Raw genomic sequence first — 21,963 nt, forward strand, 5'->3', positions numbered from 1 at the left:
AGAGGCAAAGGTGGAGAGCCATGCGTCCTCCGAAACACGACCCTGCCAAGCCGCACTGCTTCTTGACAAACTGCTCGCTTAACCCGGAAGCCAGCCACACCAATGTGTCGGAGGAAACACCGTACACCTGGCGACTGAAGGCTTCTTGCAGGTGCCCGGCCCGCCACAAGGAGTCGCTAGGACAAGGAAATACAGTGAGCCAAACCTTCCCCTAACCTGGACGACTCTGGGCATATTGTACACCGCCTCATGGGTCTCCCGGTCACGGCAGGCTGTGACACAGCCTAGGATCGAACCCGGGTCAGTTGTGACACCTCAAGCATTGTGATGCAGTGACTTAGTACCGCTGCACCACTCGGGAGGCCCACTTTGACACTTTCACTGTAGTAATTACAGTTTCAGCTATTATGACATTGGCTCAAATCTAGGTTTTGCCTTTAGATATCGAGAAAATGAACAACAATAACATAATTGAGTTACCATGACCTTTATGAAGTATGAAACCTTTCTGCTTTAAGTGATTTTTGGATTACATAAATACGTCAAGATTTACAAAAACTTACATTAGCTGATGAAGATCTCCAAAACCTCAGACCTTATTTGTGGCATTTATCTAAACAATTAATTTCCCTATAGGCGTTGGCTAACGAGCCATGGCGGAGTTAGGGTCTACAATTACTATTGCTCTCTATTGAGCCTCCAGACTGTGCCCATCTGCGTCTCCTCCAGTGCGAGCACGAGCTGCAGTATATAGCTTCATGCAGGCTAGCAACAACCGTTGAATTAGCAGCTCTCTATTTTCATCACGAACAAGAGTGGTAGGCTTTACCAAACAGAACTGAAAGTGTGACCAGACAAGCAGCAAGTTGAAAAAACAATACATGCAGTCAATATCTAGCGATAGCTAACTTTATCGTCCACCATCCTCATGTGGTTCTCTCTAGCAGTGAACTTCTCTCCAGAGTCCGAATAGATATGCCCCATCAATCCTGCTGAGAACACTTAAAAAAATTCAGCTTCCCCTCTGAGAATAAACCTGACCTACATTATATATCCATTCTATTAATTTACACATTTGCATTCAGATTGGTATAATTGTGACTGTTTATTATTACTGTGCTCAAGTTCACTTTGACGTTCTCTTTAATTTACCAACAGATATATGGAGGATGGGAAGACTGCTTCAGCTACTGATATTGGCTTTGATTCTATTGATCTGCATTTATCTTTTATTTGTAAGTTCTGAAATGGAACCCATACCAAATGTATAGACAGAGCTTCAAATGTTAAGACTGGCATGCCATCCACAGGATCATTTTAAACATTTATTTTGTTTTAACCATTTTGAAGCTATACATTGTTTACGACAGCATTATTGATACAAGATTATACAGTGCATTCCGAAAGTATTCAGATTCTTTCCCCTTTTCCACATTTTGTAACGTTAGAGCCTTATTCTAAAATTGATTAAATAAATAAAAATCCTCATGAATCTACACACAATGCCTCACAATATTTTAGAAAATTAATAAAAAATAAAACACAGAAATACCTTATTTATATACGTATTCAGACCCTTTGCTATGAGACTCGAAATTGAGCTCAGGTGTATCCTGTTTCCGTCGCTCACCCTTGAGATGTTTCTTCAACTTGATTGGAGTCCACCTGTGGTAAATTCAATTGATTGGACATGATTTCGAAAGGCACACACCTGTCTATATAAGGTCCCGCAGTTGACAGTGTATGTCAGAGCAAAAACCCAGCCATGAGGTCGAAGGAATTGTCCGTAGAGCTCCGAGACAGGATTGTATCGAGGCCAAGATCTGGGGAAGCCTACAAAAAAATATCTGCAGCATTGAAGGTCCCCAAGAACACAGTGGCCTTCTTCATTCTTAAATGGAAGAAGTTTGGAACCATCAAGACTCTTCCTAGAGCTGTCAGCCCGGCCAAACTGAGCAGTCGGGGGAGAAGAGCCTTGGTCAGGGAGATGACCAAGAACCCAATGGTCACTCTGACAGAGCTCCAGTTCTGCTCCAGTTTTGCAGCACACCACCATTCGGGCCCTTACGATAAATTGGCCAGATGGAAGCCACTCCTCAATAAAAGGCATGACAGCCCGTTTGGAGTTGGCCAAAAGGCACCTAAAGACTCTCAGACCATGTGAAACAGATTCTCTGGTCTGATGAAACCAAGATTGAACTCTTTGGCCTGAATGCCAAGCGTCACGTCTGGAGGAAACTTGGCACCATCCCTAAGGCGACAGGTAGCCTAGTGGTTAGAGAGTTGGGCCAGTAACCGAAAGGTCGCTGGATTGAATTCCCGAGCTGAAAAGGTAAAAATCTGTTGTTCTGCCCATGAAAAAGGCAGTTTAAAAAAATATATATATTTCACCTTTATTTAACCAGGTAGGCAAGTTGAGAACAAGTTCTCATTTACAATTGCGACCTGGCCAAGATAAAGCAAAGCAGTTCGACACATACAACGACACAGAGTTACACATGGAGTAAAACAAACATACAGTCAATAGTACAGTATAAACAAGTCTATATACGATGTGAGCAAATGAGGTGAGATAAGGGAGGTAAAGGCAAAAAAGGCCATGGTGGCAAAGTAAATACAATATAGCAAGTAAAACACTGGAATGGTAGATTTGCAATGGAAGAATGTGCAAAGTAGAAATAAAAATAATGGGGTGCAAAGGAGCAAAATAAATAAATAAATTAAATACAGTAGGGAAAGAGGTAGTTGTTTGGGCTAAATTATAGGTGGGCTATGTACAGGTGCAGTAATCTGTGAGCTGCTCTGACAGTTGGTGCTTAAAGCTAGTGAGGGAAATAAGTGTTTCCAGTTTCAGAGATTTTTGTAGTTCGTTCCAGTCATTGGCAGCAGAGAACTGGAAGGAGAGGCGGCCAAAGAAATAATTGGTTTTGGGGGTGACTAGAGAGATATACCTGCTGGAGCGTGTGCTACAGGTGGGATATGCTATGGTGACCAGCGAGCTGAGATAAGGGGGGACTTTACCTAGCAGGGTCTTGTAGATGACATGGAGCCAGTGGGTTTGGCGACGAGTATGAAGCGAGGGCCAGCCAACGAGAGCGTACAGGTCGCAATGGTGGGTAGTATATGGGGCTTTGGTGACAAAACGGATTACACTGTGATAGACTGCATCCAATTTGTTGAGTAGGGTATTGGAGGCTATTTTGTAAATGACATCGCCAAAGTTGAGGATTGGTAGGATGGTCAGTTTTACAAGGGTATGTTTGGCAGCATGAGTGAAGGATGCTTTGTTGCGAAATAGGAAGCCAATTCTAGATTTAACTTTGGATTGGAGATGTTTGATATGGGTCTGGAAGGAGAGTTTACAGTCTAACCAGACACCTAAGTATTTGTAGTTGTCCACGTATTCTAAGTCAGAGCCGTCCAGAGTAGTGATGTTGGACAGGCGGGTAGCAGCAGGTAGCGATCGGTTGAAGAGCATGCATTTAGTTTTACTTGTATTTAAGAGCAATTGGAGGCCACGGAAGGAGAGTTGTATGGCATTGAAGCTTGCCTGGAGGGTTGTTAACACAGTGTCCAAAGAAGGGCCAGAGGTATACAGAATGGAGTCGTCTGCGTAGGGGTGGATCAGAGACTCACCAGCAGCAAGAGCGACCTCATTGATGTATACAGAGAAGAGAGTCGGTCCAAGAATTGAACCCTGTGGCACCCCCATAGAGACTGCCAGAGGTCCGGACAGCAGACCCCCCGATTTGACACACTGAACTCTATCAGAGAAGTAGTTGGTGAACCAGGCGAGGCAGTCGTTTGAGAAACCAAGGCTGTCGAGTCTGCCGATGAGGATGTGGTGATTGACAGAGTCGAAAGCCTTGGCCAGATCAATGAATATGGCTGCACAGTAATGTTTCTTATCGATGGCTGTTAAGATATCGTTTAGGACATTGAGCGTGGCTGAGGTGCACCCATGACCAGCTCTCAAACCAGATTGCATAGCAGAGAAGGTATGGTGAGATTCGAAATGGTCGGTAATCTGTTTGTTGACTTGGCTTTCGAAGACCTTAGAAAGGCATGGTAGGATAGATATAGGTCTGTAGCAGTTTGGGTCAAGAGTGTCCCCCCCTTTGAAGAGGGGGATGACCGCAGCTGCTTTCCAATCTTTGGGAATCTCAGATGACACGAAAGAGAGGTTGAACAGGCTAGTAATAGGGGTGGCAACAATTTCGGCAGATCATTTTAGAAAGAAAGGGTCCAGATTGTCTAGCCCGGCTGATTTGTAGGGGTCCAGATTTTGCAGCTCATTCAGAACATCAGCTGAACGGATTTGGGAGAAGGAGAAATGGGGAAGGCTTGGGTGAGTTGCTGTGGGGGGTGCAGTGCTGTTGACCGGGGTAGGAGTATCCAGGTGGAAAGCATGGCCAGCCGTAGAAAAATGCTATTTGAAATTCTCAATTATGGTGGATTTATCAGTGGTGACAGTGTTTCCTATCTTCAGTGCAGTGGGCAACTGGGAGGAGGTGTTCTTATTTTCCATGGACTTTACAGTGTCCCAGAACTTTTTTGAGTTAGTGTTGCAGGAAGCAAATTTCTGCTTGAAAAAGCTAGCCTTGGCTTTTCTAACTGCCTATCTATAACGGTTTCTAGCTTCCCTGAACAGCTGCATATCACGGGGGCTGTTTGATGCTAATGGAGAACGCCATAGGATGTTTTTGTGTTGGTTAAGGGCAGTCAGGTCTGGGGAGAACCAAGGGCTATATCTGTTCCTGGTTCTACATTTCTTGAATGGGGCATGTTTATTTAAGACGGTTAGGAAGGCATTTAAAAAAAATATCCAGGCATCCTCTACTGACGGGATGAGATCAATATCCTTCCAGTATCCCCCGGCCAGGTCGATTAGAAAGGCCTGCTCGCTGAAGTGTTTCAGGGAGCGTTTTACAGTGATGAGTGGAGGTCGTTTGACCGCTGACCCATTACGGATGCAGGCAATGAGGCAGTGATCGCTGAGATCTTGGTTGAAGACAGCAGAGGTGTATTTAGAGGGCAAGTTGGTTAGGCTGATATCTATGAGGGTGCCCGTGTTTAAGGCTTTGGGGAGGTACCTGGTAGGTTCATTGATAATTTGTGTGAGATTGAGGGCATCAAGTTTAGATTGTAGGATGGCTGGGGTGTTAAGCATGTTCCAGTTTAGGTCGCCTAGCAGCACGAGCTCTGAAGATAGATGGGGGGCAATCAGTTCACATATGGTGTCCAGACCACAGCTGGGGGCAGAGGGTGGTCTATAGCAGGCGGCAACGGTGAGAGACTTGTTTTTAGAGAGGTGGATTTTTAAAAGTAGAAGTTCAAATTGTTTTGGTACAGACCTGGATAGTAGGACAGAACTCTGCAGGCTATCTTTGCAGTAGATTGCAACACCGCCCCCTTTGGCAGTTCTATCTTGTCTGAAAATGTTGTAATTTGGAATGAAAATTTCAGAATTTTTGGTGGTCTTCCTAAGCCAGGATTCAGACACAGCTAGAACATCCGGGTTGGCAGAGTGTGCTAAAGCAGTGAATAGAACAAACTTAGGGAGGAGGCTTCTAATGTTAACATGCATGAAACCAAGGCTATTACGGTTACAGAAGTCGTCAAAAGAGAGCGCCTGGGGAATAGGAGTGGAGCTAGGCACTGCAGGGCCTGGATTCACCTCTACATCGCCAAAGGAACAGAGGAGGAGTAGATTAAGGGTGCGGCTAAAAGCAATAAGAATTGGTCGTCTAGAACGTCTGGAACAGAGAGTAAAAGGAGGTTTCTGGGGGCGATAAAATAGCATCAAGGTATAATGTACAGACAAAGGTATGGTAGGATGTGAATACAGTCGAGGTAAACCTAGGTATTGAATGATGAAGAGAGAGATATTGTCTCTAGAAACATCATTGAAACCAGGAGATGTCATTGCATTTAAGTTAAGTTAACCCACTGTTCCCCGGTAGGCCGTCATTGCAAATAAGAAATTGTTCTTAACTGACTTGCATTGTTAAATAAAGGTTACCTTAAGGCATGGTTGTGGCAGCATCATGGTGTGGGGATGTTTTTCAGCAGCAGGGACTGGGAGACTAGTCAGGATCAAGTGAAAGATGAACGGAGCAAAGTAAAGAGAGATCCTTGATGAAAACCTGCTCTAGAGCGCTCAGGACCTCAGACTGGGGTGAAGGTTCACATTACAACAGGACAATGACCCTAAGCACACAGCCAAGACAACGCAGGAGTGGCTTCGGGACAAGTCTCTGAATGTCCCTGAGTAGCCCAGCCAGAGCCCGGACTTGAACCCGATCGAACATCTCTGGAGAGACCTGAAAATTGCTGTGCAGCAATGCTCCCCATACAACCTGACAGAGCTTGAGAGGATCTGCAGAGAAGAATGGGAGAAACTCCCCAAATACAGGTGTGCCAAGCTTCTAGCGTCATACTCAAGAAGACTCAAGGCTGTAATCCCTGCCAAAGGTGCTTCAACAAAAGTACTGAGTAAAAAGTGTCTGAATACTTATGTAAATGTGATATTAGTTTTTAGTTTTAATACATTTGCTAAAATTTCTAAACCCGTTTTTGCTTTGTCACTATGAGGTATTGTCTGTGTAGATTGATGAGGGGAAAAAAACAATTTAATCAATTTTAGAATAAGGCTGTAACTTGTCAAAATGTGGAAAAGGTCCAGACGTCTGAATACTTTCCGAATGCACTGTGTTTGGGGTTTTGATGGGGTAAGACAGCTATACTAAGCTCAAGAGGTATTAAGGTACACTTTATATGTGCCTCTAGGCTTTAGTCAATATAATGATTAGGCCAATAGTTTGTTTGGTGATAAACGGATTCTTTCTTTGTCTCACTGTAGGTATGTCAATTCAACCAGTGCCTGCTGAATGTGTCACCATCCAATAATCTCAAATACAACCACACTAGCTTCACAAGTTGTAGTGGAATCACCAACAGGACATTTACACCAACCAATGACTCCTTAATAAGTAAAGAGGAATGGGAATCTCTGCTCACAGAGCTACAATGGTCATTACCGCCTGTTGTCCCCTTATCCACAGATGAGGCCACAAACCCCGCTAAGTGCTCATTCTCTGTTGTCAACCCCAATTCAAACCACACAGTTGGAGGGTTTATAGATGTGATTTTGATAGCTAGAGATACTAAAAACAGGATCAAAACCTATGGAGGGGACTTTTTTCAGGCCAAGTTGTTTAACTCAGAACTTAAGGCCAGTACTTATGGAGCTGTAACAGACCACTTTAATGGCACCTACACTGCCCGTCTGGCCCTGCATTGGCCCGGACCTGCCAAGGTGTCTATCCGCCTAGTGCACTCTAGCGAGGCCGTGCAGGTACTGTGTAGGCAAAGGGAACAGGACCCAGATAAGGTCTACTTCAAAGGCTACTTTGAGGAGGGTGGCAAGCAGGAAATGGCGATGTGCAATGCCCAGAGAAGTCCTAGGCTGGTGGGGAACGAGTCACAGTGTTGCTGTGAGTACAGAGAGCCAGTCACTGGGGAGACCTGGTTCTGTCGGCGGCCACCTTCCCTGCCTTGCCATGCTTTGACCTATCACAGCATGGGCGGTTACCAGGCAGTACTCTCCAAGGTGGAGATGACCCTTCTAAAGAGGTAGATACAGTGCCCCTTGACATATTCCACATTGTTTTGTTACAGCTTGAATTGAAAATGGATTAAATGGATTTGTTTACTGACCCATCTACACACAATACCCCATAATGACAAAGTGCATTAGCCTATGTTAGCTCAAACGTTTTGAGTGGGACCAATCAATCCTGTAGAGGTCAATGATCATTTGTAATGTGTAATGTATTACAGTTTGATTTGCTTGGAAGGTTTCCCATTTGATGCTGAAAATGACTATGTAGAATTCTCTTTTAGTCATCTCAAGAATACAATGTTAAGATGTCATTAAATTGTACGTCCCCATTTTGCTCACCACTATACAGTCAGATAACTATGACATAAAATGGGAATGTGTAGGAAATACCTAAATACTACACAATATTTTAATTTTGGGGGAAATTTCCCTTACTGGAATTAGGTCAGACCAGCCCACATTCAATCGTTAGTGATTGAAACCATTATAATATATATATTTCTGGTTTGAAACATGAAAGTTTCTTGCAGCAAAGATGTTGAAACACACGGCACAGTAGCCACGTAGTAAACAGTGCTAAGAACAAAATCTCAAGAAAACACTTTTGGTTACAACGTTTGAAATGATTGTAAACTAACAGTTCCTTCTTCTCTGCAGTTCCACAAACATTATTGTACCAGGTGACGATTCAGCTATCGATGTCCAGCAACAGGACACTGAAATCCGTAAGTTGTTCCAAACTACTTCTCCTTTGCTAAACTTATGAACCAACAGCCAAGTCTGACATAGGCCTAGTTAATTGACTGCAACTCACAAGACTTTTGCAGAGACATCCGTATGTGTTTCTCACAGCTTTGACTGTTAGAAAAAAATATATAAAAACATAACCACAATGGTTGCTTCAAGGTGATGCAAGTTCTTTGCCAGTACAATTTGTTTTGACGGCGTTACATTACTTGTTTAATCTATCTCATTTGAATAATTTATATTCATAGATGATATTAAAAACATTTAAATTAATCACATGATTAGTTGTGGGATTATCACAATGAATGTCAAAATGAGGATATATAAAAACATTTCAAATTAATCACATGCTTTAGCCTAACGCATATGATTAATTATTAACCCACTGTTATCTATTAACCCCATGTTGTTCTAACATAGGCCTGAAAGTATTTTTTCTCTCTCTAGGATCACAAACAAAATGTCGTCCTGGTTTGCACACCTCAGTACCAGCTGGATTCTACTTCCAGGATCACTGGACGTCCCTGGTGTGTGACTCAAAATCCTTTCCCTCAGCTAAACTGATATCTGGATGCCTGAAGGACAAACAGATCCTTATGATGGGTGACTCCACTCTCCGTCAGTGGTTCGACTACCTGGAGGAATCTGTGCCAAGTATGATATAGTTTGTAATCAGTTTATTATGTTAATATGTTTGTAGTCAAGTCCATGCGTTCAAATGGGTTAATAAAGCTTTGGCCAGGCAATTATGTAACTAGTATTGTTGAATGCAAAGACACCCATGTAAGTCATGGTATACGGCAAAAGTGTAATAATAACTTTTATAACTTCTTTCTTTAATGCGTATCCCAGCGCATTGTTTGTCTGAATTCATATATTTGCATTAAACTTATGATCCTTCTGCAGCATTGAAACGCCTGAACCTTCACACATCAAGCAAATCGGGCCCCTTTGAGGCAGTCGACACCCAGTCCAACACCCGTATCATCTGGCGGGCCCATGGGATACCTATACGGACAAGCAAGACCCCCTGGGCTGACCTTCACTACATCGCCAGGGAGGTGGAGGATATGGCAGGGGGTGCACACTCTGTAGTCGTCTTCACCATCTGGGCTCATTTCACCACGTACCCATTGGCTATGTACGCACACCGTCTGGTCGTCATCCGTAGGGCTGTGGCGTCGCTCCTTAGCCGATCTCCCACTACTCTGGTAGTGATCAAGTCAGCTAACACGGGCTACAAGGATGTGTATGGCAGCGACTGGCTCTCCTGGCAGCTCGACATGGCACTCAGGGAAATTTTCAGGGACTTGCCCGTGGTCCTCATTGACGTTTGGCAGATGACCTCCTGCCACTATTCTCCGGACAACATTCACCCGCCCTCTGTGGTGATCCAAAATGAAGTGGATCTCTTCCTGTCCTTTGTTTGTCCACAGTCAAAAATGTTGTAGTCATGCCTGTAAAAACATTGTGCCTTACTGTGTACAAAATGCTGTCTCCGAAAGGATTCTACAGTATATTGGAAAAGGGATTGTAATGTTAGGAAGATAATTCCTTTAAAAACTGTTTGCCTTTTTCAAAATGAATGTAAAGCTTTTCTAACTGGCCTTATTTTAAAATAAAAACTACTTTAACTATGAACACTCGTCAAAACTATGGCAAACCACAGAGCTCAATGTTTTCTTTACAACCAAAATCCCCTCAACCTTTATCCTTTCTGTTTCTCACACATTTCTGAGAATAGCATAACTATTAATATCCACAGAGAATCGATTCAAGAGAAGCGCTGATACCCAGTGCTCCTGGTTTGATTTTAAGCACTTCATGAGATTTTCATTTAAATAGAATTTGATAGATTATTATTAATACAGACTATGTGAATTTGCTGTTAGATACATTATGTGCAATTGAGAAGGACACATGAGATTTGCAGTTACCTTTATTCTTATATTTTTATCCACAGATTATAGAAAAGCAAGTGACAATCTTTTGTTAGATTGTTATTTACTCCGTACTTTGTTGAAGCACCTTTGGCAGCAATTGCAGCCTTGAGTGTTCTTGGGTATGACTCTACAAGCTTGGCACACCTGTATTTGGGGAGTTTCCCATTCTTCTCTGCAGTCCCTCAACTTAAACATAAATATATACATTTTGAAATAACTTTTCTTTAAAACAAGTTTCTTTAACTTTTAAAATAAATATCTTAGCTTGTCTTTCTCAATCATTCTTTCTTCTAAGGAACCACACATGGACAACACAACATGGACTTGGTTGTCTTAAAATAAAGTCAGTTACTTAGAAGTTTGGCTACAACCATTTTTGATGGTTATAAGTCTCAGCAGACCACTTCCTCTGTATACTAAAGAGAAATTGTTTGTTTAAAGACCCAATATATTTGGTACAAATACTCCAAAAAGAAGTGGTGTAATGTACTTAAGGAGTAATGCTTTAAAGTACAACTTAAGTCATTTGTTTGGGATATCTGTACTTTACTATTCATATTTTTGACTAATTTTACTTCACTACATTCCTAAAGAAAATTACTTACTTTTTACTTCATACATTTTCCCTGACACCCAAAAGTACTCGTTACATTTTGAATGCTTAGCAGGACCGGAAAATTGTCTAATTCATACACTTATCAAGAGAACATCCCTGGCCATCCCTACTGCCTCTGATCTGGTGGACTCACTAAGCACATGCTTAGTTAGGTACCTTACAGTGATAAAAATGTTGCCAGGACTTTCAAACAGCTCTTACACTAAAAGGATATTATCATAATTTTCACAGTTTCACAGTATTATTCAAACTCCAGTGTGGAAATATATTTAAAACACAGAAAAATCACTGGGCCTTTAAATAAATACCATGGTCTTAGCTTGTCTTAACATATTAGATTATAGTGATAGGGGAAATAACCTATACAGTTATGTATCAGAATATTATTTTTGACGATATATCGTATTGTTTTGACTATCGCAATATTATTTTTGCGCTGTTGGCTGTACCTGCACCAAAACTCCAGTATTTTGCCTTCATAGTTTGTTCTCCATCTTCTTTTTAAATAAGGAGCCATTTTGTTTTCAGCACTTTTATTTCCATTACTGATCAAAAACAGTTTTTTCATGGCTCTCACTTGTCCCTCTGCAGAATACATACTATATGGTGAGCAATATGTTTTGAACATTGAATCTCAATCAAATCACTGTATCAAATCGCAAAAAAATATCCAGACATTACCTAAGTATGGTAATAATATCGTATTGGGGCGGCAGGGTAGCCTAGTGGTTAGAGCGTTTGACTAGTAACCGGAAGATCAAATCCCAGAGCTGACAAGGTACAAATCTATCGTTTTGCCCCTGAACAGGCAGTTAACCCACTGTTCCTAGGCCGTCATTGAAAATAAGAATTTGTTCTTAACTGACTTGCCTGGTTAAATAAAGGTAAAATAAAAAATAAATAAAAATTGTGAGGTCTCTGGCAATTCCCAGCCCTATTAGAGAACATGGAAGATAGGTTTCAAATTTGTTGCATACATGTCAGATTTCAATACTGGCTGAAGTCATATTTTGGGAGGATGTCTTCTCTCAAATGAGCCATTGATCATATTTTGGGGATATTCCTACCTTGAAAAATGTGTAATTTAACGCAGTTTCTATTTGTCTGCCTCTTTAGTCCAGGGTGCATTGCATGGTGCCGTTGCCAGAGATATTATAGAAAGGAGATAGGAATCCAATGAATGAAGGAACATATAATGCCCCATCCAGTAGACTGTCGACCAATATCGTTCACGTTGTCATTGTGAGTCATGCGGGAGGGGGCCAGAGACAATTACTTGATGCCAACACACCTTTCTAGCTAAGTTAGACGTTGAAGTTATGTTGTGCCTGGTGACGTCTGACTGTTTCATCCTAAAATTGTTGATGCCGACGTGATATCAATATCCCTATCTAAACTTGCAAGTTTTAGTCTCAGGCAGCATCATCTTCAGATTCACCTTTATGCTGTTAGCCCTGTCCACTGGAAAACAATGTATATTGCTGAATGATTCTTTGGTAACGTCTGACTGTTTCATCCTAACATTGTTGGTGCCGACGTGTATAACAATATCAAAAACTACACTCGCCAGTTTTAGTCTCAGCCAGTACCATCTTCAGATAAGCTTTTACGTCGTTAGCCCTGTCCAGTGGAAAACAATGTATGATTGCTGGGTGATTCTTTAGATGTCTAATATTGTGGGTAATGAAGTCGACAATGACTAGGGTTTTCAATTTGTCAGAGCTAATGGTGGGAGGCTTCGGAGGATCAGACCCCATAGCGGGTAGAGGAGAGACCTGAGAAGGCTTGAGCTCTGACTCCTACTGGATGCTTAGTGGGGAAAACTGGTTAAAAGTTTATATCGGCCGAATTAGCGACACTGGTTGAGCATGCCGCAAGCATTTTGTCATGGAAATTACCACCAGGAACACCTGAAGTCAAATTTAAATTAATCATATTTTTTTTTTATCAGCAAGCTGGAGAGGTTACAACAACCTTTGCACACTCAGTACAGGTTGATCAGAAGCTCTGTCGGAGCAGTCGCGTTAGTTCTCTGAGGTACTGCTGTAAGAGACAAGTTATATTTGCATGTTTTAGCTTAGTCATTATTCATAATTAATTCATCCTCAATGTTTGGTTCATGCGTGTGACAGACCAATACCTCACAAGGCTTCTTCTCTCCATTATGAGACCTTGAAACTGAGACTCCCCTTTCAGTTCTCAAAACAATGTTCTGGACGTACTGCCAAATTGCTAATACTGATAGTAAAGATTCCTCCCAGGCATCATCAATCAGTCACTTGCATGAACCTAGAAATGGTTTATTAGAGAACACAAACATCACATTTTCCATAACAATTTCTTTCCAGAAGCCATGAGAAAATTGTCCGGCAGCGTGGACTGTGCATGGGGATTAACACTACTACCTATATTTACTGGTGGCACAGATGATGTATCATCCTTTCCTACACTTAAATTGCCCTTGCGTAACGATTGTGTCTGAAGCGGAGCTTGAAACTTGTCTATCCTCAACATAAGGAGATCATTCTCCTGTATATTAAGAGTACAGCGACTGCAATGAGAAGGCATAATGTTGCTTAGGTGTCTTTTTTTTTGGAGGGGGGATCTATGTCCAGATAAAGCATCCGGTGTGAAAAAATTGAATTCAAAAACTTGTGTGAGGAGAAAACTAAGACCTTGGTAAACTTGTTAAATACACAGTTTGATTAAATAGTTATTAAGAGTGAAGTGGAAACATCTAGGAGCAACAACGGCTCAGCTGCAAAGTGGTAGGCGACACAAGCTCACAGAATTGGACTGCCAATTGCTGAAGTGCTTAGCTCGTAAAATCGTCTGTCCTCGGTTGCTACACTCACTACCGAGTTACAAACTGCCTCTGAAAGCAACGTCAGCACAATAACTGTTTGTCGGGAGCTTCAGGAAATGGGTTCCCAGGACCGAGCAGTCGCACATAAGCCTAAGATCACCATGCGCAATGCCAAGTATCAGCTGGAGTGGTGTAAAGTGCAGTGGAAACACATTCCCTGGAGTGATGAATTCCGTTTCACCATCTGGCAGCCCGATGGACAAATCTGGGTTTGGTGGATGCCAGAAGAACAGAGAGCCCTGACCTCAACACCATCGCACACCTTTGGGATGAATTGGAAAGCAGACTGCAAGCCAGGCCTAATTGCCCAACATCAGTGCCCAACCTCACTAATGCTCTTGAGGCTAGTGAGGTTTCTCGCTTCTACTCATTTTGCCATGGGGCGGATAAGAAAATGAGATGTTTTACAGTCCATTTCCCGTAATTGTAAACATTTTGACATAGGGTGGGGGGAAATGTTTGCAATTTTTAATATTATATCTGAGCAAGCATTGCAGACGCAGAAGCATAGTAACAAGTTTAGACAGCTGGTTGCTAAACTAATTTGTTAGCTGACAACAGTAAGTTGAGACCATGACTAAGTTCCTAATATATATATAGTACCAGTAAAAAGTTTGGACACACCTACTCATTCCAGGGTTTTTCTTTATTTTCTACATACAGTGCCTTGCGAAAGTATTCGGCCCCCTTGAACTTTGCGACCTTTTGCCACATTTCAGGCTTCAAACATAAAGCTATAAAACTGTATTTTTTTTGAAGAATCAACAACAAGTGGGACACAATCATGAAGTGGAACGACATTTATTGGATATTTCAAACTTTTTTAACAAATCAAAAACTGAAAAATTGTGCGTGCAAAATTATTCAGCCCCTTTACTTTCAGTGCAGCAAACTCTCTCCAGAAGTTCAGTGAGGGTCTCTGAATGATCCAATGTTGACCTAAATGACTAATGATGATAAATACAATCCACCTGTGTGTAATCAAGTCTCCGTATAAATGCACCTGCACTGTGATAGTCTCAGAGGTCCGTTAAAAGCGCAGAGAGCATCATGAAGAACAAGGAACACACCAGGCAGGTCCAAGATACTGTTGTGAAGAAGTTTAAAGCCGGATTTGGATACAAAAATATTTCCTAAGCTTTAAACATCCCAAGGAGCACTGTGCAAGCGATAATATTGAAATGGAAGGAGTATCAGACCACTGCAAATCTACCAAGACCTGGCCGTCCCTCTAAACTTTCAGCTCATACAAGGAGAAGACTGATCAGAGATGCAGCCAAGAGGCCCATGATCACTCTGGATGAACTGCAGAGATCTACAGCTGAGGTGGGAGACTCTGTCCATAGGACAACAATCAGTCGTATATTGCACAAATCTGGCCTTTATGGAAGAGTGGCAAGAAGAAAGCCATTTCTTAAAGATATCCATAAAAAGTGTCGTTTAAAGTTTGCCACAAGCCACCTGGGAGACACACCAAACATGTGGAAGAAGGTGCTCTGGTCAGATGAAACCAAAATTGAACTTTTTGGCAACAATGCAAAACGTTATGTTTGGCGTAAAAGCAACACAGCTGAACACACCATCCCCACTGTCAAACATGGTGGTGGCAGCATCATGGTTTGGGCCTGCTTTTCTTCAGCAGGGACAGGGAAGATGGTTAAAATTGATGGGAAGATGGCTGGAGCCAAATACAGGACCATTCTGGAAGAAAACCTGATGGAGTCTGCAAAAGACCTGAGACTGGGACGGAGATTTGTCTTCCAACAAGACAATGATTCAAAACATAAAGCAAAATCTACAATGGAATGGTTCAAAAATAAACATATCCAGGTGTTAGAATGGCCAAGTCAAAGTCCAGACCTGAATCCAATCGAGAATCTGTGGAAAGAACTGAAAACTACTGTTCACAAATGCTCTCCATCCAACCTCACTGAGCTCGAGCTGTTTTGCAAGGAGGAATGGGAAAAAATGTCAGTCTCTCGATGTGCAAAACTGATAGAGACATACCCCAAGCGACTTACAGCTGTAATCGCAGCAAAAGGTGGCGCTACAAAGTATTAACTTAAGGGGGCTGAATAATTTTGCAAGCGAATAATTTTTTTTAATTTTTTTTTAAAGTTTGAAATATTCAATAAATGTCGTTCCACTTCATGATTGTGTCCCACTTGTTGTTGATTCTTCACAAATAAATACAGTTTTATATCTTTATGTTTGAAGCCTGAAATGTGGCAAAAGGTCGCAAAGTTCAAGGGGGCCGAATACTTTCGCAAGGCACTGTATATATATACACACCCCAATTTGGGTGACGTCCTCCTTCTCTCTAAACATTAGATCTTTATCGCTAGGCAGGAAATTAAGTGATGCGGGCCATATACTGTTCCTCCTCCTTAATGTGACCTGACCTGACCTTGACTCCCTTCCTCACTAAACCACATCTCTCCACCCTTATCAGTGCCTGTAATTGCTCTTCCTTTACTCAATACATTCCGCCTACATATAACCATTGACTTGTGGTATAGAAACTTGTCTATGGTACTCAATATTCCAATAGGATACCTGATAATTAACAATATCTCAAGTTTATAACTCATCACTGGGTATGTTAAATGTTTTATACGGTTTTTATTCATGTTTTATCTACTTTGTCAATGTCATTGGATCTGTGGTGAGGGATTTAAAAAATGTTTTTTTTTTACTGTATGTTGAAAGTTTGTAAGAAAGGATTTATGTTTGGTTTGCAATCTGTGCTTAGCGTAGGTGCGCGGTCACACATTGTATGTTGTACCACCCTATTTTGCAGTATAGAAAAAACACCTCAGTGGCTCCTATTTTTATGAGCTCCTGTGACATTTTTTGGTAAAAGATTAGTGAGCAATAGTACTCACGTCTGGTACAGTGTACTTCGTGTTTATATGCCATATAGAGTGGTCCAATAATACAATTATTGTATTTCTGCAACAGGAGATGAATTGTATTAAGTGGTAGTGTAACATGGTGAAAAGTGACAGGTTCTCGGCTGCACATCCAGCTCTTGATTATGACTAGGAAACTCAGGTATGATCTTTGGACTCCGATCTTTTTCATATTCGGGGCTTCGATGTCATGCACCACTGAGAAGGACAAGCAGGGCCTTTTTAAGCTGTCAATGTTGGCATTGTGCATTTACATTTGTCACTTGGTGGACCCTGTTATCCACAGCAACTTAGTAGTAGAGTGCAGTGCTTCTACCAAAGGGTCTATGGTGTCCAAGGGTATTGAAAGTATGGTATCGCCCATACAGTGCATTCGGAAAGCATTCAGACACCTTGACTTTTTCCACATTTTGTTACGTTACAGCCTTATTCTAAAATGTGTTAAATTATATATTTGTCTCATCAATCTACACACAATACCTCATAATGACAAAGCGAGAAAAGGGTTATAGACAATTTTGCAAATGTATGATTAAATAAGTATTCAGACCCCTCAACTTGAAATTGAGCTCTGGTGCCTGCTGTTTCTATTGATCATCCTTGAGATGTTTCTAAAACTTGATTGGAGTTCACCTGTTGTAAGTTCAATTGATTGGACATGATTTGGAAAGACACACACACTTGTTTATATAAGGTCCCACAGTTGACTGTGCATGGCAAAACAAAAACCAAGCCACAAGAAGGAGTTGTCTGTAGAGTTCCGAGACAGGATTATGTCGAGACACAGATCTGGGGAAGGGCACCAACAACTTTCTGCAGCATTGAAGGTCCCCAAGAACATCGTGGTCTCCATCATTCTTAAATGGAAGTTTGGAACCTCCAAGGTTCTTCCTCCCCCAATCGGGGGAGAAGGGCCTTGGTCAATACACATATGGAATCTCGTAGTAACAAAAAAGTGTTAAACATATCAAAATATATTTTATATTTGAAATTCTTCAAATAGCCACCCTTTTCCTTGATGACAGCTTTGCACACTCTTGGCATTCTCTCAACCAGTTTCATGAGGTAGTCACTGGGAATGCATTTCAATTAACTAGTGTGCCTTGTTAAAAGTTAATTTGTGGAAATTCTTTCCTTCTTAATGTGTTTGAGCCAGTCAGTTGTGTTGTGACAAGGTTTGGTAAAAGACCAAGTCCAAATTGCAGCAATAACAGCTCAATTAAGCAAAGAGAATCAACAGTCCATCATTACTGTAAGACATGAAAGTCAATATGGAACATTTCAAGAACTTTGAAAGTTTCTTCAAGTGCAGTCGCAAAAACCATCAAGTGCTGTGATGAAACTGGCTCTCATGAGGACTGCCACAGGAATGGAAGACCCAGAGTTACCTCTGCTGCAGAGGAAAAGTTAATTGGAGTTACCAGCCTCAGAAATTGCAGCCCAAATTTTGGCTTCACAGAGTTCAAGTAACCATCCAACCTGACAGAGTTTGAGATGATCTGCATAGAATAATTGGAGAAACTCCCCAAATACATGTGTGCCAAGCTCGTAGTGTCATACCCAATTAGACTCGAGGCTGTAATCACTACCAAAATGTGCTTCAAGAAAGTACTGAGAAAATGTCAAGTGGTCTGAATACCTTCCGAAGGCACTTTAGTTTTGGACAGTTTTACTTTTATAAGTTCCTGTGACATCTTGTGCAGGGCCTTAGTAATGACTAACTAACAATACTGCTGGAAAATGTTTTGATTCTCTTAAGGATTCTTGAGCTTGGTTTTGTTTGTGAATATTTCCTTTTAGTGGGATGGCTAAGCAAATGCATTGTTCAGTTTGTGTTAAAAGCATCAAATTTGGCACATTAGGTAGGTTTATCTATCCTGAAAAGATTTAGATATTGGGCCATCACAGATTTGGTACCCAGGGGGCGTTGCAGCCACCTTACAAAAGTGCCACCAGCAGTTTCCTTATAGTGACCATTTTGTTTGAGCTACATTCATGAAAAATATGCTGGGAAGATAACTACTGCCCTTAATGCTTCACGCCAAATTTGGTGTAGATCGGTCAAGCAGTTTCTAAGAAACAGACAACATAAAAAAAGGCAACAAATCCATCACAAGTATTAGTGGGGTGATTAAATTCTTCACTTTTTGATGAAAGCAACATATTTGACAAATGGGTTGATTTAGTGCAAAATAAGACAAAAAAGTTTCAAGGATTTGAGTGAGAGGACTAACTGGTGTTTCCAGGACTCATGGGTATTTGACTAGAAAGTGGTATTTATTATAATTCTCAACATCTCATCTTTCCAAATACATAGTTATCTAAAATTTACAGCATTTCCATCCATCAGACAACCAAAAATGTGCAAAAGTTGCCCAATTAGCGGGAGGGATGGGGGCAACTTGCCGTCATGCTAGGTGCTCAAGTTTAAAACGGTTGTCTGTCAAAACCGATACAGCGCTGTAAAGCGCAGAGCCAGTGCTATGACGTCATGTACAGCATGTTACTGTACAGCCACTGCGTTTCAATTTAGGCATTTATCAATGCTCAAATCTGACATTTTAAACCCATACGAGTACGCGTATGAAGGGCTACGGCGTGCATAGTTTTTGACTGGCGGCAGACAAACTAATTAATTCCTTTTGCTTTTGAATAAATGCCTCCTCCATTTTTGTTGCAGTGCTGCGATGAGTTTGTTATAAACTCAGCAAAAAAAAAGAAATGTCCTCTCACTGTCAACTGCGTTTATTTTCAGCAAACTTAATGTGTAAATATTTGTATGAACATAACAAGATTCAACAACTGAGACATAAACTGAACAAGTTCCAAAGACATGTGTCTTACAGAAATTGAATAATGTGTCAGTTCTTGCTGTAAGATGTTACCCCACTCATCCGCCAAGGCACTTGCAAGTTCCCAGACATTTTTTGGGGGGAATTGCCCTATCCCTCACCCTCCGATCCAACAGGTTCCAGACGTGCTCAATGGGATTGAGATCCGGGCTCTTCGCTGGCCATGGCAGAACACTGACATTCCTGGCTTGCAGGAAATCACTCACAGAAAGAGCAGTATGGCTGGTGGCATTGTCAATGAAAATAAGCTCAGTCCGATGATGCCCCAGACAATGAGTTAACTGTTGTCTTGAGCATACATCTTCATACACCTTTGTTAATTGCTTGTGTGACAACATTTTACTGGCCTTATTTACAATGTCATTCATAAACATGACACCTTGCTTATACTTCCCCCCCAAAATGGGTCTTTCCTCTATCAGTACAGCCATATTATTTTCTGTAATATTTGTTCTGTCTGGAGGACAAAATTGGAATTGTAACAAACTCTGTATGGCTTAATTTAAAAAGGAGGATACTTTAAACACGGTTCCATTGTCAACCCACCAGAAATGGTTTGTTTTAATCTGCATAATGGCAAAGAGACACCTTTTGAACATTGGATGTGCCTTTTTTAGTAGTCTGCTGGAAAGCCAGTTTGGATTTACTGTAGATATAATGTAGGTATAATGGAGGCTTTAAGTGAGAGGTTAATTCCTTAATATTTTATATTTTTAACCCCAGATTAAAAACAAATGCTCACATTACTTGGAAAAAAGAATATCCTGGAATCAGTAGAGCAGTGAATAGATATGTAAACTACTAGGAAATTAATCAGGGTAATTATGCCGTAGATGGACAGGTCTTTCCCTCTCCAAGACTTCAAGATCCTACTGTATCTATTTGACCAAATTCCTATCAAAGTTAATAGTTGCAAAATCGTTAGACTTTTCCAGGATGTACACCAAGCACAACAACTTCATCATCCACCTATTTAATTAGGAGACCACATGGCAATTTAAAGTTTGTATCTTTTAGACACCATAACGTAAAATAGTACACTTATCACAGTGGAGTTTTAGTCAACAGAAACCTCAATAAGGCCCTTCAAGGTTGAAGATTGAGGATTCAAGAGAAAACTTGAATCAGCATACATGAATTATTTTGTCTCTAACCAATGCATTTTTTTGCCCCTTAATGTTATCACTGGATCAGATTTTTATCGCTAACATTTCGACGGCCACAATAAACAGGTATGGTGATAACGTTGGTTCCGTTTTTCTGTGCTCCGTTTTATTTACTTAACAAATAAGGAACACTCAAAATGTCCACTTATAATTCATAACAATTTTAATCAAAATACAGTTGTAGACAGAAGTCAAAGATCAAACATCACAGATACAACTGATGTTTCTCCTGACAATAGTCCCAGTGTTTTCTAAAGCCTCAGCAATAAATGTCCACTCCCCCAAGTTGATTTATAGAGGTATGTCTGACTAGCCTCTTATCTCTTTTACTCCCCTGCAGGGCTCTATGTTTATCTTTGAAGTGCTTCCTCAGAGACCCCATACAATATTTCACACATTTCACAGACCATTTCTTTAAAAGAGGCAGAGACTTAGAAAATATGGTGGAACAATTTAAAAACCTTATAATATATATTGTTAATTGATTGGGGATCATACTTAGGCAGCCTTTTTCCACCTGTAGAGTGTGGGATCTTGTTTTTGGTACTGTGCTGTTTAGCCCTACTAGACGTTTCGTTTTGTATTTGTTGTTTTTTCGGTGTTCATTTAATAAATTAAAATGTACCCTTACCACGCTGCACCTTGGTCCGATCCTTCCATCGACGATTATAGATCAAACATTTGGTGCAGCCCCTATCATGACCCCATCAATAGAGGGCTAAAAAGATACCTGTATCTGGCGTGACCACCATTTGCCTCATGCAGTGCGACACATCTCCTTTACACAGAGTTGATCAGGCCGTTGATTGTGGCCTGTGGAATATTGTCCCACTTCTATTCAATGGTGGTGCGAAGTTTATTTATATTGATGGAAGCTGGAAAACGCTGTCATACACGACGACCCAGAGCATCCCAAACATGCTCTGACATGTCTAGTGAGTACGCAGGTTTCTAAAACGACTTTGGAGGTGCCTTATGGTAGAGAAATCAACATACAATTCTCTGGCAACAGTTCAGCTGCACATTCCTGCACTCAGCATGCCAATTGCACGCTCCCTCAAAACTTGACATCTGTAGCATTGTGTTGTGTGACAACACTGCCCATTTTAGAGTGGCTTTTTATTGTCCCCAATACAAGGTGCACCTGTATAATGATCATGCCGTTTAATCAGCTTCGTGATATGCCACACCTGTCAGGTGGATGGATTATCTTGTCAAAGGAGAAAGGCTCACTAAG

General features: G+C 41.2%; 1 protein-coding gene across 1 annotated transcript; it reads left to right on the forward strand.

Moving 5' to 3' along the window:
• Positions 1 to 1,169: 1,169 nt before the first annotated feature.
• LOC139366036 (NXPE family member 3-like) lies at positions 1,170 to 9,994 on the forward strand. The gene is made up of 5 exons (XM_071103119.1): positions 1,170 to 1,235; positions 6,863 to 7,635; positions 8,282 to 8,349; positions 8,819 to 9,025; positions 9,278 to 9,994. The coding sequence occupies exons 1-5, from the start codon at positions 1,170 to 1,172 to the stop codon at positions 9,820 to 9,822; spliced, it is 1,659 nt and encodes a 552-aa protein (XP_070959220.1). The 3' UTR covers positions 9,823 to 9,994.
• The last annotated feature ends 11,969 nt before the right edge of the window (positions 9,995 to 21,963 follow it).

Source organism: Oncorhynchus clarkii, chromosome 14, assembly GCF_045791955.1.
Source record: "Oncorhynchus clarkii lewisi isolate Uvic-CL-2024 chromosome 14, UVic_Ocla_1.0, whole genome shotgun sequence".
Taxonomy (NCBI): domain Eukaryota; kingdom Metazoa; phylum Chordata; class Actinopteri; order Salmoniformes; family Salmonidae; genus Oncorhynchus; species Oncorhynchus clarkii.

Bases quoted from the DNA above. Each gene is read 5' to 3' on its own strand.
- LOC139366036 (XM_071103119.1), top strand. From the start codon at position 1,170: ATGGGAAGACTGCTTCAGCTACTGATATTGGCTTTGATTCTATTGATC. The intron at 7,636-8,281 runs GTAGATACAGTG...TCTTCTCTGCAG, and splicing joins GAGATGACCCTTCTAAAGAG to TTCCACAAACATTATTGTAC. The intron at 9,026-9,277 runs GTATGATATAGT...ATCCTTCTGCAG, and splicing joins CCTGGAGGAATCTGTGCCAA to CATTGAAACGCCTGAACCTT.